This window comes from Pleurodeles waltl, chromosome 9, assembly GCF_031143425.1.
Source record: "Pleurodeles waltl isolate 20211129_DDA chromosome 9, aPleWal1.hap1.20221129, whole genome shotgun sequence".
In the NCBI taxonomy this organism is placed as follows: Eukaryota; Metazoa; Chordata; class Amphibia; order Caudata; family Salamandridae; genus Pleurodeles; species Pleurodeles waltl.
This window is the reverse complement of record NC_090448.1, coordinates 749231251-749250227: the sequence shown is the minus strand read 5'-3', so window position 1 is coordinate 749250227 and position 18977 is coordinate 749231251. Positions and strand designations below refer to the sequence as shown.

The following is an 18977-nucleotide window of genomic DNA, read 5'->3' as shown; positions in this document are numbered from 1 at the left end:
AATTAGTATTTTGACCACATCATCCTCTTTATGCATGTTGTCTTACTTCAAGCTGTATAGGCTCGAAAGCCTACTACCAATTAAGCATATTAGGTGATGTGCATCTCTGTAATGAGAAGGGGTGTGGTCTAATGACATCAACACCCTATATCAGGTGTGCATAATTATTAGGCAACTTCCTTTCCTTTGGCAAAATGGGTCAAAAGAAGGACTTGACAGGCTCAGAAAAGTCAAAAATAGTGAGATATCTTGCAGAGGGATGCAGCACTCTTAAAATTGCAAAGCTTCTGAAGCGTGATCATCGAACAATCAAGCGTTTCATTCAAAATAGTCAACAGGGTCGCAAGAAGCGTGTGGAAAAACCAAGGCGCAAAATAACTGCCCATGAACTGAGAAAAGTCAAGCGTGCAGCTGCCACGATGCCACTTGCCACCAGTTTGGCCATATTTCAGAGCTGCAACATCACTGGAGTGCCCAAAAGCACAAGGTGTGCAATACTCAGAGACATGGCCAAGGTAAGAAAGGCTGAAAGACGACCACCACTGAACAAGACACACAAGCAGAAACGTCAAGACTGGGCCAAGAAATATCTCAAGACTGATTTTTATAAGGTTTTATGGACTGATGAAATGAGAGTGAGTCTTGATGGGCCAGATGGATGGGCCCGTGGCTGGATTGGTAAAGGGCAGAGAGCTCCAGTCCGACTCAGACGCCAGCAAGGTGGAGGTGGAGTACTGGTTTGGGCTGGTATCATCAAAGATGAGCTTGTGGGGCCTTTTCGGGTTGAGGATGGAGTCAAGCTCAACTCCCAGTCCTACTGTTCCTGGAAGACACCTTCTTCAAGCAGTGGTACAGGAAGAAGTCTGCATCCTTAAAAAAAAACATGATTTTCATGCAGGACAATGCTCCATCACACGCGTCCAAGTACTCCACAGCGTGGCTGGCAAGAAAAGGTATAAAAGAAGGAAATCTAATGACATGGCCTCCTTGTTCACCTGATCTGAACCCCATTGAGAACCTGTGGTCCATCATCAAATGTGAGATTTACAAGGAGGGAAAACAGTACACCTCTCTGAACAGTGTCTGGGAGGCTGTGGTTGCTGCTGCACGCAATGTTGATGGTGAACAGATCAAAACACTGACAGAATCCATGGATGGCAGGCTTTTGAGTGTCCTTGCAAAGAAAGGTGGCTATATTGGTCACTGATTTGTTTTTGTTTTGTTTTTGAATGTCAGAAATGTATATTTGTGAATGTTGAGATGTTATATTGGTTTCACTGGTAATAATAAATAATTGAAATGGGTATATATATTTTTTTTGTTAAGTTGCCTAATAATTATGCACAGTGATAGTCACCTGCACACACAGATATCCCGCTAACATAGCTAAAACTAAAAACAAACTAAAAACTACTTCCAAAAATATTCAGCTTTGATATTAATGAGTTTTTTGGGTTCATTGAGAACATGGTTGTTGTTCAATAATAAAATTAATCCTCAAAAATACAACTTGCCTAATAATTCTGCACTCCCTGTATATATATATATATATATATATATATATATATATATATTTTTTTTTTTTCCCCCACCATCCCCTCCCCCCCACCTTGCTGGGTTGAGTCCCAAATGCTGTCGAATCCCCCCCCCCCCCAGAACGATGGCATGGGTCTTCCCATCAACTTGCTCCCTTGTGGTGAGCCAGTTGGTAGTCCAGCTGGATGCAGTGCTAGCAGTGATTCTCGGTGGCACCCTTGTGGAGTTCACTTGGTGTCCCACACTGTAGCTTTGATGTCTGGCATGTCGCATGGGCCTCTTCAGCTAGTGTTCTCATGCTCACTTTTTAGAGGGGCCTCCAATGCAGTGCGCAACATTCCTGTCTGGGTCTAGACTGGACCACTGTAATGTGCTGTAGGCCTAAGTCTGACCCTTCAAATGTGTCTTGGGGTGGGAGGTCTGGAGGCTACACAGAAGGTACTGCAAGTGAGCTGGCTGTCTGCCGCAGGATTTGCGACGCTCGGGGAGCTCAAGAAGCAGCTGCCATTGCTTGCTCTTGACCACACCCCCAACCCCCTTATCTTGCTTGAGCAGTTTTGGGACTATGCCTTCATGCACCATCCCTCATCTATTTTACAATGGGAGATGGGAAATATAGTGTTTACAGCATACAGTTAACTTTAGTAGAATGTACTGCTTTATTTTTATTATGATTGGCTTTCTAAAAAAAAGTGTGAATGCTATGCTTAAATATTGGCAAAGCTGATAGATCTTGCCTTAAGTTTTTCCAGTGAATTTTGCTGATACTGCTAAGCAACGAGGGGAAAAAATACCCTTTTAGCTGACGGGCAAACAAAAAAAAGGTGATTAGGTGTGTTTGTACGCATTCTCACCAAAACGTCATGTCGCTTTTTAAGCAGCATGACATACTTGCTCCTGTGGCGTCCCACATGTGCACGCCTGTAGCATTAAGCGTTCGCACATATGCTTTTTTTTGTTTTTTGTTTTAACTAACCATTCAAATCTTGGAGCTGTGAATAAAGAAAAGAACATAAATGTACATGAAAGTGCAAATTGCAGCTGTTGGGTCCTCCTGAAACTTTATTCACATTTTTTCCATGAAAGTGACAGGACCATGTGACCAACAAAGGAGAGGGTGGATGTATTGTGTGTGGAGCAGTGGAAAGTGGGGTTGGACAAGCAAATGAGCTTGAGGTGGAGGGAGGAAAACCAAGAAAAAAAAAAAGACGCAAGGAGTGGTGTGTGGAAAGCAACAGGCAAGTTGGAGATTAGGAAGCAGCACAGTGCAATTGGAGTGGAAAGTGGTAATTTGTTAGTGTTCCCCTTGTGCGCTGCTTCCCCACCAAACACATGTCCTCCCATCAAGTTGTGAAAGAGAGAGAAAAATGTAGTTCCCTGAATATGAGCAGTGGAAGGATATAAATCCTCCAACTAAAAAAGACAGTAAAGAAGCTATCCTCCACAAGCGAGACATACGCAACAAGACCAAAGGAAGCTATTGAGTAAGCAGCTAGAAAATGACGTTGTCAAGAAAGTCAACTAATTGAAAGTAGTGGGCTGACCTGAAGCCCACTATAGGTAGTGGTATTACCCACTATAGCTAAAACGTTTCTGTGGGAGAGACCTCAAAATGAGATTCTCTGCAAGGCTTTGTTAGATTTCCGCCTATTCTCATAAACATTTGAAGAGCAGCTGCGCCTGTTGGTGGTCCTGTAGGTACTCTTACCTCTAATTTCAGTTTTGCATCCGAATACCCCCCCCCACCGACACAGCATTATATGTGTAGTGCACTGTCCCTGGTTGCACCACGGCCCACCCTCAAATGGGTCTTCTGGACACAAACTGGGTCTGTGTGCTCTGTTACTGTTTATGGGCTGCCCCCAGAGCAACTGTTGTCTTGCACTTATCCAGGGGGCAGTGCATTATTGAAAGGAAAGGCAGATCTGCTGTTTGAAGCCACTGCTCCTCCATTCACTGTGCAGGCGGCAAGCCTGCCTATTTCTGAGGGGGCAGAAATTCATGTGCTGAAATGTCTATTGAGGGACTGCACCATCCTACAGAGTGTCTGGGGGGGTCCATATGACCCCCTTTCACACATTCCAAGGGTCCCCTCAGGCTGCCCACATGCAAATGAGTGAGTGCCTCCTTGAGATCATGCGGGGGGCACTTGTAGCCCTGGCAAGATCTGCAAGGGGCAGCACACGCGTCTATGTCCCTTTGTGTAATGCCAAAGTGCTGCAACTGGAGCCTGCTTTGATTAAGAACATTTTATTGAAGATCTGTGAATAATCTGTAATAAAGTTTAGGCGTCGTTGCTGATGGGTAAATTCGCTTTCTTATCCACCACTTCGTAACCAGATAACCACCAAAGTCTGTACAAGCCCTATGACCAACCTACAGAATCCCCAGCCAATTTGTTCTGTTAAAGGTGACCCTCTTATTTGGTGACAACCCTTCAGGCATTTTCTTTCATGAGAAATGGAGCTCAGCTGAATAATTGGGTGTTGTGAAGCTGATAGAAAGAATGTATAATGTTCAGAGTTGCAGTTTTTCTGTTCTAAAATGTGGCATTTGGCTTTGTTCCTTCTGATTAGGTAGAGTGTGCAAGCACTTTGACCTGTTGTAAGTATTGTGGGCTTTTAACCACGCCCACCTAATGCCCATAAGTTTAATTTGTTTGTGGGCTTGCCTTTCAGAAATCACTTGATGTCATTGGTAATTGTTTTATGTTTGCCCCACCTTGGAGCGCTTTGGTTACCGTCTTGGACACCGACCCTATTACAGGGATAATTGCACGATTGCCGATATACTACAGAGTGGACGAACTACTGTTTTATTTTATCTGCGTTTCATGGCTGCCATGGTGCTGAGAACGCAATCGGCGGTATCGGTTTTACATTATATGCACTCTGATTTATCTGCTTAGTATACGTTCCTTGCAGCAGATTAACCCTGTGCGCTACCGTATAATGACTCCAAGCTTCCACTAAACAAAAATACTTTCTACAGAAAGAATATAAATCACCACTTATTTTGTCATTTTTACATTACATGCACTTTGTGATTTCCCTAGTACATGTTCTTTGCAGCAAGCACATTAACCCTTGTGCACTACCTTATGATGACTCCAAGCATCCGATAGACAAAAGTATGTTCTCTTGACTGCCATGGTGCTTGCAGCGCTCAGAGAGCGAACTCGATCAGTGGTATCGTTTTTACATCATATGCACTCTGATCTGCTTAGTACACGTTCTTTGCAGCACACCTATTCATTCTGGGACCTGTAGTTTTATTTTTATAACATGATACAAGCTGAAAACCAGCTCTTGGAGTAATATTTGTAAAGTTGCCCAGCTCCCTAGTTTGGGTGATTTGCTCATTTAGTTAGTTTGAGCTTTGCATTCTGGGACTTGTAGTTTTATTTTAATAATGTGATACAAGCTCTGAATACAAAGCAGAAACCTGACTAGGTGAACTACACACGTTTGTCTCTGAAATTTGAGCTGTGTGTGTATTTATCAAACAACTTACCTGATGGAAAGCTTACAGTTGATTATGCTGTACAATGGTCAATATTTTATAACTAATATTTCAGTTCAAGACTGACCAAGGTTCATTAATATCATGTGAGGTGGCTGTCTTCAAGCGTGTGAAAAATCATGTGCATCTTGTTGAGACCCTAGGCTTAACTACTTAGATATGTAGGATTATAGGTGGGTGACTGTGAATTAAGGGGATGTGTTTCCCGAAGTGAATCTGAATATCCACAAATATACAACAAGATAGAAACACACAATGTATATCGCTCAGAACTTCGAGGCCTTTAAGATGCAGTAAGTAAGGGTGACACGTTTTATCATCAACTGTTGCTGTGTGATAGTAGTGAATTGTCTGTTTTAAAATCTGAAATGATAGGAGCTTCTTATGGAGTCATGCATAATACGCCTTCTATTTCTCAATGTAAGCTTCCTGATATATTTTACTTCTTTCTGGTCTCGGGGACATTAACTTGGCTTACCCAAGAGTGAAAAGAATTAATGTAAATGGCAGTGTGTCACTCCCCACCCACCATCATTGCTGATGCTGATACAGAAGAATATCTCTAGTGCTTGTCTCCAGGTGGTGAATGGCTCGGCTCATTGCTAACAAAAAGTGAGACTTTCAGACCATGACAGATTCTCTGGGGCATAAAAATATATTGGTTAATATGGAGTTTGTCAGTAAATAATGACTGCATGCCCACTGAATATGCCATTCTCTCTCTGTTCCAGCTTACCGACCTATTGTCTCCAGATTTATCCAATCTTGCTCAGGATTTATTCCCACATGCTCCGTATTTCTCCTGGCCTTCTGGAGAAAATACAGGCTCCTATATTTGTGTTATGACGGTGTTCTAGCTGAAAATATTTTTTTTGTTTTTTGGTACTATGCTTACTTCCTTTGTGGATTTGACGGTCTCTGTATCTACTGTTTTATTTTTCTTATAAAAAGGCCTAGCATCTTGAATCTTACCCGTAGAATTTGTGGAATAACAGGATGTACTGAAGTAGCAGGCAATATCTTCTCAGACTGCATGTAACCGTATATCATATATCTTGTTCCCTAGGCCCATCTTTCTGACTTGTGATTTCATTTTGGGCAAAAAAAAACGTAAGGTCTCTTGCCTGTACGCATTTTGCCAGGCAAATCGTGCTGACAGTTGTGTGAATAAAAGCAGCCAGAATTGAGCAAAACCCAGTGTCACTGGACTCTGAAACACCAGTTCCCTGGGGTATTCCCCTTTTATCACAGGAAACCTTGTATATCCTTGGGAAATCCTACACCTCAGCCTTACTGTGCCCTGTGTAATTGGTAATGCCGAATGCAGTATTAATGATTTAATAGTTCGTGGTCCCGGTCGTTAGAAACTATATATTATTTTTTTTTAAACTCTTCTGCACTCAAAGTTGAAGAAGAAACCAGTGTTCAATCTACTATTAAACTGTTGCTTAGTGTCTCATAAGGTTCTGTCTCATCTTTCTATTACTTAAACCAGGTGCTGCCTGCCAAGATGTTCATTGCCGGGATTTACTGTGCCGTGGTTGCTGTCTTTTTCACTGCCATCAAGATGGTGAACTACCGCTTACACACCATGTTCGACGAAGGGGACATTGTGGAGAAGAAGAAATCCGAAAGCGCTGGGGGGGAGGAAGCCATGACAGCAGAGGATAGCAACATGACCAGGTGAGAACATTAAAGGATCTTTCCAGTGCATCATGTTAGAATGGTCAATGAGAGAGTCCCTCATTTTCACAAAAGGCATTAGCTTCTCTTTCCAAACTGCCTGGACTGAAGATATGACATTCTGGTTTCCATTGAATGTATGAAGCTTCATATAACGTTTCCTACCTTTTTAATTATAATAGCTCTTAATTGATTTAAAAAAAAAAAAACTTTATGCCAAAGTACATTAGCATAGTAGAATAGGGGGCCTGCATGTGTCAGAGCACCTCTAAACAAAACAGTTTTAACCCCTAACATTTTATGAGCTTAAACTTGGTCTGATGAGCAAAGTTTAAAATGTGAAATCTTAAATTCTGAATTCCTAGTGACCTTTTGTTCGTATTCTGGTGTGGGAGCCACTCTTCCTCTGCGTGCACCCTTCCGATCTTTTCCTCTCATTTCAGTATTAGCCCTGAGACTTCTGCATATTAGTCAGGCACCAGTGTTGCCTGCAGTCTAGTTATCACGACTGCCCTTTCTATACATCAGTAGTAATGTAAGTAACTCACCTTTGTGTGGCTCATTCCCCCCTCCATATAGTTTTTTTCTGCTCTTTTCAGTGCATTATATGTAATGATCAGACTTACACCAATGTCATACTTCTCTTTCTTTCTTTCATCCCAGTCTGTCTTATATTACTGTTCCCTCAGTAGTGTGCTTTGTCAACCCCTCTCGCTAGCCATAACAAATTAGCAGCTAAAACATACTCGCTTCAAAGTATGAGACCCTCCGTCATCTCTCAACCACCCCCCCCCCCCCCCCCCCAATCCACCTTCAGATATTGGTCTTGGTACTGTCTAAATTGATATCCTTCTCCAATTTCCACCTCATATCAACTTTGATAAGTCTCTTCAGTACAGTGAAAAATGTAGCCTTCATTGGTATAGGCAATGCAGCAAAATAATGCGGGAGCCTAGGGAATATCCGCATTTTAGCTATTGCTCCCATTTGTGAAAGAGGCAACAAAAGGGATTTTTTTATTTTTAGCAGCACTCCTGCTACAAGTTGCCAGCTGGAAGTCGGTCATCGTATATCTGTACAACAAGGTAATTGAAGACATCCAGTTAACATTTCAGACAAACCTGACGTTCTAATGTTGAGTCTAGATAATCTTCTGCATCTGGGTTTGCTTTAGACGACAGAGGAAAAATACTAGATTTATCCTGCTGTATCTTAAGCCCAGAAATAACTCCAGATTCATATAGTACTTGCATTACAAATAGATCATGTGATGCGTCTCCCAGGAACATCAGGACGTCGTCAGCGTGAAGCGAGATTATATTTGTCCCAACTATTAGTTGTTTTTCCCTTTGCTTCACCTGCACTTGAGGGATTGAAGTCTGCGGCTCCATTGCTAGTGCAAAGTATGAGCAAGAGGGGCCTCCCCGGTGATGTGCATCTGAGAATAGGCCATTGCTGTGAGAACGTTTGTCCTATAAGGACTGTAGCTAGTGGCTGAATACAGTGGAGAAATACACCTCTTCATCCGCACACCCCTTCCCATATGTTTCAGTACCGCCAAGAAATAGGATTAGCAAAGCGCATCAAACTTCTTCTCTACATCTAATGATACCACCACTTTTAATTGGAGCTCATGCGGAGCCATGTTCATAACATAACATAAAATAAAATATGTTTTAGGTTGACATGAGTACACCTGCCTGGGATAAACCTACTTTGATCAGCAGGCGCAAAATGTTACATCATTAGCAGCACCCTATTTGAGAATAATTTTTTAAGTATTTTATATTCTAAATTCATGCGAGAAAAAGGATTGTACATTGAGAGAGTCTCTCTTCATTTTAGGTAGTAGTAGTGTCTTGTAGTGTTAGTGACTTCCCTAGTGGTTTCTGACAATATCCCAGTCTCATATGCATTTTAATATATCTTCATGAGTTTGGGGGACGCGTATAGCTGTGTAGGTGATATAAAACTCTGGGGGAACCCATCTGCACAAGGGATCCCACTCCTGGCCAACTGATCAATTGTGTTTTTCCTATTTCTTCATTGTAAGCGGTACTGCCAGGAGTACAATCAGTTCATGATTCAAATGGATGAGGGGGGAAGATTGCAGGTATTCTACAATCTGATCCAGTGAGACCTCCCCACAGGCAAAATACAAATGTTGCAAACTCAATGTCTAATTCAGTTTGTGTTTTATTTTGTTGAGACCAGTATGAATGGCACATTGTCTTCGTCTCAGTCTCCAATTTATGCAACCAAGCCAGCAGTTGGGCTGCCCTGCACCACTTTCGCATGTTGTAGTCACATATTAATTTGTAATCTACATCTTTCAATTCTTCAACCAGTCATGTTTTTTTCTTGGCCTCTCGTGACTCTCTACTAATTGAATAATCAGTAGTCAGTAGTTCTAAGTTGCAGATGTCAAACTCAAGGACTGTATCTCTCTTGCTATGATTAATTAAACCCTGCATATGCTTTTAAGACAGGTCTCCATGATCACCCCTTTAAAGCCATCGACCCAAACATTTCTTACTTGATGTAAAATGTATTAACCCAGTTCCCACCGCTTCACAAACATGAATTCAGGAACAAATAAATTGACTCCTTCCTATAAAAAATAAAACTAGCTATGGCTGGAGCTTCGCTAGTTGCAGCAGTGGACTTTGTTAGCAAGGTTCAAGGCAATGATAAGTTAGTGTTTACTGACCACGGTTAATTAAGCATAGTGTAAGGGTAGAGGTTAAGGATTATTTTTAGAAATGTCTTTGTGAATAGTAGGAAACAGAGGATCAGGACCTTTTTGAAATAAAATGATATGCCTTGCAGTTAGGATCTGCCATGGGGTGACTTATTCAAAGACTGTTTAGCAGTCTGCAGCTGGTAGAAAACACAGACGGAACGTTGTAATTAAAATAAATACATTTCAAAATGTCAGATGTGTCATAAAAAATAATCTTTGAGTGGCTTTTAGAACCAAGATACAGGTGATAAATGTTGCTGGTTTTATGGCTGTGACTTACATTAAGTACACAAGAAAGAGCTGTCCAATCCTGGTTTGGCCACTGAGACGCACAAGGCATCCCAACAGATTATGGTATTACCACATTTTGATGGATCGAGAAGAGAGCAGGATAATGTACAGAACATCAGAGGTAGATTCGTTGTTAATTTCATGATATTCCTAAAGGAATAAGGTGAAGCGACGAAAGAGCGGTCATCTTGAAAGTAGTTAGCTCTGGATCCATGATTGTTCGCATAAATTAATAAGATATCATCCATAGCCGAGTACAGGATTGCTGGGGCAGCAGTTGTGCCAAAACCTACAGGAAACAGGTGGGTGAGCTTTGAGCAGACACAGACTAAGACAATTGCATTGCAGGACTGGAGTGGAATATTTCTGCTATATTCCGTGTTTAATCAACCAGCAGACGTTTGAAATGGTGTAAGTGCATCCAACTGGTGCATTCCTTATCAAGTGCAAAATCAGTGGTACAGGACAGGGCCAAACTTGGGTGTAACTCGAAGACATACAGCAAGATTAGAGGCACCTAACTAATCTTGCAGTGAAGTTTTAAAAAGTGGCTTAGCCATTGTGTGAGGGAGTTTTCATTATTCTTGCTTGTATCGATTGTGGCCTTTGTATGACAGCAAGGATGTGCCGCTGCTTTTGCCAGTTTTATTTTGTTTGTGTACGCACAACGTGCAATGGCACAGACTCTGTTGTTCTGGCCTAGGCACAGATAAATCTTGTACTGCTGCTGTTGCCTGTACCTGTTGCATGTGAAGGAAGCTATCTGCTGCAGCAACTGGTAATCTGCCTCATCCTCACACCACATCCTACATTAAATCCCTAAGTCCTGCATTAATTAATAACTTGGGCATCAGGGAAGAAGCTGCAGGAAGCTTCTCCTCCAGATAGCCACTCTTGGTATAGGCGCCACATTTTTGGCGAGGGTGCACTATATCAAGCGTGTTAGAAAACTTACTCTACACAAGAGCAATGTTTACACTGCTGCATACGCTATACTTGTGATTTGTGAAAGCAGCTTGATTGATACTCCACTGACTATGTCCAAATTATATCAGAGTATCAGTGCAGAATGTTTGACTTCTGTGAACCTGAACCTGACATATGTGATCAGTGGCACAAAAGGCAAGTATGTCAAGACATTTTGTGGTGATCATCCTTTATACAAGACCCAAGAAGATGCAAGCTTTCCTGAACCCGAGGGTGAGATTGCTGGCATTATAAATGACGCACAGAGAAAGGATTTCTTACAGTTGGCAAAGTGATGTTAATGGTGCAGACACAGATGAAGTATGAACTCTTGTCACCTTTTGTTCATGTGCAAAAGGTGCTGTGATCTCAAGCAGAGTCATTAAAAGAGCAGGTCAGAAGTGGCTACTGCTACAGATGTTTTCATTGTAAGTCCTGGTGGGCATGCTATGTAATCGCTCACTTTTAAAAGTAGCAACCCATTGTTGAACATGTCTTGTTGCGTCTCACTAGGGCTCCGATGCATCCTGAGTGAGGGCAGTCACTTTCATAGATTATGTAAAACCAGTTTTGGCACTGTTATGTGGGATATGTTAACATCTACATTTTTCCTGCAGCTGCTCCAGAGCATAACACATCCCCATATTCATTTAATAGGGCTTTTTATGTCTTTAGCAAACCAGAAGTGATCTTCCAAATGTAAGGACATTTTGATGAAGCAGGTGGGTTTTAAGGTTTCAGTTGAGGTGTACTGAATGACCTGCAGTAGTCTGTGGACTAAGCAAAGGGTCTCAGTTAGCACAACACTGTAGCTGCTTGTGCACATGCAACACATTTTCTAAGGGTTTTAGTTTGATAACCCATCAAACTGCACTGTTCGGTGCCTCTTGGTATTGTTTGATATTGATCTATAGTGTTCTGTGGTTCTTCATGATATACAGAGGTATTTTTTTGAGAAGCTGGCACGCTTGTGTTTTAAACTAACCATTTCTTCACGAGCATGCCTAGGTTTTAAACCGTTGTAACTACACTGGACTACTGTAGATGTTGCTCATCTAAATGCACAAGCTGTTGCCTAAGGGTTTTTGGTTATGAATTTGAAGGTGGGCTTAAAATTTTAGAGTGCCTTACATTTATCATAAACCCAGTTCTACAGACTTTCATGAATGTGGCTATGACCACCAACACACAAAAGTAGAAAATTTGCAAAATCCTGACTTGTTAATTCAAGGAATTTGATTTCAGATGTCTGTGTGTCAATCCTCCATGGATCCAGGACATCACTTTTCTTGTGTAATAAGATGTACTATGTATTTGAAAATCTCTGATCTTCCTACTTCTCTGCAGAGACCCTGGAGGGGGTGTAGAGATGACCGTTTTCCGGAAGGTCAGTTCGACGCCTCCTGTAAGGTGCAGCTCTCAGCATTCGGTGTTTGGCTTCAACCAGGTCACAGTGAGTGTCCAACAGATCTTTGTTTACCTTTACTTAAACTAATGTTTTTAATCCTGTCCATTTTGGCTCAGTAAAGAGAATAGGTACATGGTAATATAGCTTGTAATGTGAAATACAAATTTTCAATAATTTGAAGAGGTAATAGATGAACTCTTGATTATTATATAACAAATCCCTTGTGAAAATACACTGTTACTTCCCTAAAAACAAAACCCTAAAAATCGCTTACCAGAAAATATCTAATTCCATAGAAATTGATTTACCTCCATCAATACAAAATGCAATACTGCTAATTAAAAAGTATTTCCTGAACCTTTTGTCAATACGCCTAGGATCGCCATAATTACACAGTGGTGTGGAATTTTGAAAAATATCTACTTGTCCATGGGACAGGTTGCTTCATAAACCTACTTGTCCTGTGCCATGCAGTGCAGAGACAAATCATGGCAGCAAATTCATTATATAAGAGCTCTGTTTAAAAAAAAAAAAGAAAAAAAAAAAAAAAGACTAGTTATGCCAGGGCTCCTACTATAGTAGGATTTGAATACTAGCAGTTTCCTTATTTTGGCAGCTTTCAGCAGATCTACATCCTGAGGCTTTGCCAATGCTTGTTTATCTTCATGTTTCCCATAACCTTGTTGGAACTGGTTACACTGATGTTTCCATTATGACTGTTTTTTTTGGCAATACTAGCACACAATAACACATTTTACTAATGATGATGATTTAAAGAAATGGTACCTACATTCCGCAGTAGTTTAGCAAAACGCTTTTTCCCTACTTGCATTTAAAAAAAAAAAAAACATTTTATTCAGAAAGCAAAGAATCACTAATCTTTCTTTCAAGCTTCTGCAAATATTTGCATCAAACAGAGAGCATTCTGGGAGCATTATACATAGCTTCATATTGTTAAACTTTGCAAATGTGTGTACGCGTTTTTATACTGTAACCACTGTCAGTAGTGCAGTCCGAGCTTACCACACTTCCTTTGAGTGCTCACCCTAATATTAAAGACTTTGTATTAATGAACCATAAATACAAGGTTGAACAGCATTAAAATATGGACACAAATGCTACCTTAACTGCAGACTGTGCCCTTCCCTGATCTATAATGTGGTATTGTAAACTGGCAACCAAGGGGTTTGTGCTGCAGGGGGTTAGGCCTACTTGTCCTAAGGACAAAATAAACATGAAAACTTGTTGCCCTCGACCCCAAACAATATGTCCTGGGCCTCTGGCTGTAGGAATTCCACACCTCTGGTTACAAAAAGAACATTTACCCAAGTGAATATATTGGGAAACACTGTAAAATATCAGGCATTCTTATATCATTTTGTTAAAATATTTTACTTGCCTCTATAAATTCCACTTGTTTTATATTATTTCCTTTGTCATATATTTGGTAGTCACCTACAATTTTATTGTATCCTCTATATAACACCATCTTGGAACAGCCCTCTGCTCCAACCACATTTCAGTAGCATTCCATGTACTCTGGAATGGTAAAGTAACTGTAAATCTGAACTGGTAAGTCATAACAGGAAGTCAGGCAACCTACCTCAGATGTGACAGCTCTATAGTAATAGTTGTCTTCAGTGACATGACCTAAAGTGTATTTAAAGATGTTTTGTTTTACTGGAGCTGAAAAACAATGGGAAATATCTAGGTTGTTGAAAGGATTTGGGTAACTGGGAAATTAAAACAAGCATCCAGAGTTTCTGTAAGATACTTGACCCAGAATGCCATATAACCTGATGTCACCAGACCTGTTGGGTAGGTAACACTAACTTTTAAGGACAGTATGAATCTCTATGATTCTCAGCAACGGTGTCATGATGAGAATGAACATTTGGACTAAGTGAATGAAATCAACATTTGGGGTACTATCTAGGATCTAAATGGAGAGCTGTGTGTCAAATATTGTTGTTTTAGGGCAAGTAAGAAGACAGCTTGATTTTTTTTTTTTTTTTTTTTTTTTTAATTTATTATTATTTTATTTATTTTTTTGCGGCCTTTTACCATGGGAAGTACAGAAACCTTGAAGCCCTGCAATGACTATTTCTATAGCTAAGCTGTTGCTTCCCATGTCCTGTAGGGTACTAAGTCGTTCCCACTAACCTCTCTCATTCTTTGCAACAGACATTTGATTTATAAGCCACAGTATATCATCCTGAAAGCAGGCATGCTGAATCAAGTGGTTTTGTTTTCATGAAATTTGCCTTCTATTTGAATCTCCTCATGGCTGCTAGACCTCACACACTAGAAGCCTAATGCTTGCCAGTAGCTGCATTTTCTTGCTACATTTGTATTTGTGCATTTTATGCACTGACATGAAAGTGCTTGCTTGGCACTGCAGTGGCATACCATACACACAAATGACAAAGTGCTTGTTTCTGCTTAGGAACTTTATTGATGAAACTGAAAATATTTTCTTTTAAAAAAAAAAAAAAATCTTCCCACTTGTCCCTCTCTTTCCTCTGCTTTACACAGGAGATGCTACCTCAGTTGGAGGACCCGGGAGGCCCACTGAAAGGTAAGATTTCAGTACTCTTTTACTGGATATAGCCCTGAATCAACATGCATAATGCAAGATAGTCCCCATGTACCACCACCTCTCGGTTCACCACAGATCCTTTACCAGCAAATGATCACGGACCTTTCTCTAATTGCCAGAAACACTGATGCAATCCATACTAGAAATCCAATGGGAAATTAATCTGGAAAAATCTGGTAAAACCTATCTAGAAAATATCTAGTGAAATCCTCTAACTGGCACCTACATAGACAAACAAATAAGTGTAGATATCAATGAATGTTTGACCCGATAAGCACATTAAGTTAAAATATGAAATAAATGCATATTGGTATGAAATAAAAACCCAAATTACCTCTTCGGCCCATGCACCACCAAAATAAATAGGTCTTAAAAGTAGTCTTTTGTTACATATCGGCAATTAATTTAATGATACTGGGTTGTAGTGGGGATTAATCATTTTTAGAAAACTATAAATTGCATCTTTTGTGTAAATGAAATTCCAACAGTCAATGCAGATTTCTTGAAATTAAAAATGTTAACCAGATTTAATAGTCCTACAAAATGTTTACAGATGTTCACTAAAAACAGTAACCTCATCCAACAGAAAAAGAAGCCTGTCTTTTAAATTTTTTTTTTTTATTTAACATGGAACCGTTACATTTTTTTACTGTATTAAATTCAGCTACTTCAGGTCCAAAGAAACAATATTGAAACATACCCATCACCGTTATAGAGCACATGTGAAAGAATGCTGCATCGAAAAATAAAAGTGACATTTACTAACTCTTGGGCAAAACACAAATACTACACAGAACAAGACATAAGTAACCATACGTAACCTACATCTTGCCTACCCAGTACAAAGTTAACAAATTGTGTTCACCTTTTGAAAGTCACTTTTCCAGTTGTATAATATGAAGTTACATACTATCATCTTCCCATATATGTAAAAACTCTCAATGAGTCGTCATTCAAAACTAATTCTAAAACAACAGCTGGTGTTCATAGTAGCCTAATTGCATCACTACTGGTTAACTGGGGATTATTTGGAAACATTCCTATATCAATAGTATTAGTTTCTCCAATACAGAATACTTCTTAAACCTTTTATCAGTAATATTCCAGCAACCCAATATACGGCTAAAATATGTATCGCAAACATCCACTTTCCAGTACCTTTAATAATAACAAACATATCCTGATGTCTGTGATTGTTTCAGGCTATTGTACATCTAATTATTAAAGTAATGCTAATCGTTCCATCTAAAGTGCATGAATAGGGAGCAGAAGAATAGTCTACAATTCTCTTTAAACCTGTATTGAACTTGCCTAATGCCCACACTATCAGAAAGAACTATAGTACTTGCCTCTGTCGTCAAACTGAATTTATTTTTCCTTCGATAGGAAAAATAATAGAAGTTTTTATGTAATGTAAACTGCTCTCCAAATCTAATCCCCAATGAGGTTTATCTAAAAGGTAGAGAAAAGAAAAACATCCATTAGACTATCAATTTTCTACACTTACGGGCACATGTAGTAGGCTCCCATATATTCAAAATAACATCAATTGATTAACAGCAGCATTTTGGAGCTTCTGTTATAGCCCATAAGCAATACGTTAGCTTCTGACATCATAACTAATTAATTGAGAGTGAAACTTCATTTTTTTTTATAAAAAGAAACTACATTTACAATGAGTTTAACAAGTGGGAAAGTTCATTTTTCAAATCTACTAGATTAAAATACAAATTCCATGAATTTAATATTTGTTGGGTTTATTGAAAAAGAAAATCTCTTCAGGCTGGAACCTAACCCTAATCTTCCAAATAAAGACTTCCATTATATTCCACTATACTATAGCTCGTAGTCCAATGTAACTCTCTGAAAAAGTACATTACTATTCTTAAGTTCTTTACATAGGGATGCTTTCAGTCACTAGTACTTTTGTACATGACTTAACTAGGACACACTAGGAAAGGATTAGTATTGCATTATAATTGAACATGCTTGGGCCACTTACCCAAAGTATAGAACAGGTCAAAAATATTGGTGCACAAACTCGCACTATTCTTATTCTGGCAAGGCATAGATAATTAACGGACATAATCTTAGATGAATGATACTTGTACTAAGAATCAAACACACGTCCTCCATCAACAAGAGACTAGTTACTTTTCCCTGCGCTATAGGTCTTCATCAAATTATAGTATGTAACAATCCCTGTATAAATACCTAGATGTTCACAGAATAATATTTCTAACTAATGATATAGATATTCTCTAAATATATCCTTGTGTCATCCAAATCATTTCACTTAGGCCAGATTATCACATAAATGGTGTATACACTTAAATAGTTTTTATACCTAATTCATTGTATCTCTAACAATTCAGCTAAAAATCATACTCGGGTCCTCCATCAATAAAAGACCTGTTACCCCTGCACTGTTCATGATTAAATCATGCTTTATAACAATTGAGGTATAAACTCTCCAAATATTCTACCAAATAAATTCTCCAAACACTAGTTCAGACATCTTTAAAATATATTTCTTTTAAGCAGTACTTCTAGTGCATTTATCCTCCCTAACAAGAATCAAAAATTCACAACTATTCATGGGGACATTACTCAAATGAGTTAATTGCACTGTGTGGAACCATCGGTCTCAGACCCATTATTGGCTGAATTGCCCCCTTTTCATGGGAGGCATAAAATACAGGTCTTTAACTGTCAGACAATTAGTCAACTACTTTAGGCGTGCTGTTCGCCCAGAGACTTGACATCAGCTGCTCCATTTATGCTGCTGTTCCCAACAACATCTTCACTGTTCAGTCTGACGTTGCTGATTGTAGTGGTGGCATCTTGTGAATTTCTTTTACCTGATCAAGTGAGAGGACAGAAAATGTTATTTATCGTGATCTCGTCAAACTGAGGTCTGGAACAGATCTCCAGTCCATAATGTTTGTCATAACTATTATGTCCACCCCCCAGGCCGCGGATACCCTCTTCCTGTGCTGCAGTTGCAAAAAGATTGGAATTTTTATGAGTTGGTTTATTTATTTATTTTTGAGAAAAAACGGTCTTTATAGTTATGATAAATTATTTCTGCTTTATCTGGTGAAGTAGAAAACAAAGTAGGGAGATTAATCTTTTGATGCAGAGGAAAATCTTGCACATTTGGGGGAAAAAATGAAAGGTGTGCCCCTAGAATAACTGTGCCTCTCATGAAAGTAGTAAATTGCACCTCACCCAAGAAACTATGTAGTGTGTCTGTCTTATGAGCCAAAGTGTTATCCCTGAAAATGGCATTTTTCCAACCAACCATATTACATTTGAAGCCATATTACCAAAAGCATTCAAATCTGTGTCAGTGTCCGGGTGCATATCCCACATGGCGTGCTGCTTCCATAAAAAAGAAATAGTGTCTAGCACCAGGAGTCAACATAATTACTTATTCTGATTGGTAAGGTCTTGTCTAGTCTTAGATTAAAAAGAAAAAATAAAGATATGAAAGGCCAACTTAAATCAGCTTCAATATCCAACCAAGCTAATAAAAAAAAAAATGAAAGAAAACTTTTCACCACAGATAAGCAGATTTGAAGTCTAACTCTTATTGGGGTTTAATTCTACTTATTTGCCTGTATGATGGTAAAAAAAGTATGTAAGGAAATGCCTCCTTGGCATGGTTGCCCCCTGACTTTTTGCCTTTGCTGATGCTATGTTTACAATTGAAAGTGTGCTGAGGCCTGCTAACCAGGCCCCAGCACCAGTGTTCTTTCCCTAACCTGTACTTTTGTATCCACAATTGGCAGACCCTGGCATCCAGATAAGTCCCTTGTAACTGGTACTTCTAGTACCAAGGGCCCTGATGCCAAGGAAGGTCTCTAAGGGCTGCAGCATGTCTTATGCCACCCTGGAGACCTCTCACTCAGCACAGACACACTGCTTGCCAGCTTGTGTGTGCTAGTGAGGACAAAACAAGTAAGTCGACATGGCACTCCCCTCAGGGTGCCATGCCAGCCTCTCACTGCCTATGCAGTATAGGTAAGCCACCCCTCTAGCAGGCCTTACAGCCCTAAGGCAGGGTGCACTATACCATAGGTGAGGGTACCAGTGCATGAGCATGGTACCCCTACAGTGTCTAAACAAAACCTTAGACATTGTAAGTGCAGGGTAGCCATAAGAGTATATGGTCTGGGAGTTTGTCAAACACGAACTCCACAGCACCATAATGGCTACACTGAAAA

At 39.8% G+C, this 18977-nt stretch overlaps 1 protein-coding gene across 3 annotated transcripts in view; it reads left to right on the top strand.

Moving 5' to 3' along the window:
• Window positions 1–18977, top strand: part of PCNX3 (pecanex 3) — a 707803-nt gene that overhangs the window by 29148 nt on the left and 659678 nt on the right. For all 3 annotated transcript variants that reach the window (XM_069207883.1, XM_069207884.1, XM_069207882.1), the window contains exons 2-4: window positions 6554–6741; window positions 12089–12194; window positions 14685–14727. In XM_069207883.1, the coding sequence (XP_069063984.1) occupies window positions 6554–6741; window positions 12089–12194; window positions 14685–14727 (337 nt within the window). The remainder of the gene's footprint in view (window positions 1–6553; window positions 6742–12088; window positions 12195–14684; window positions 14728–18977) is intronic.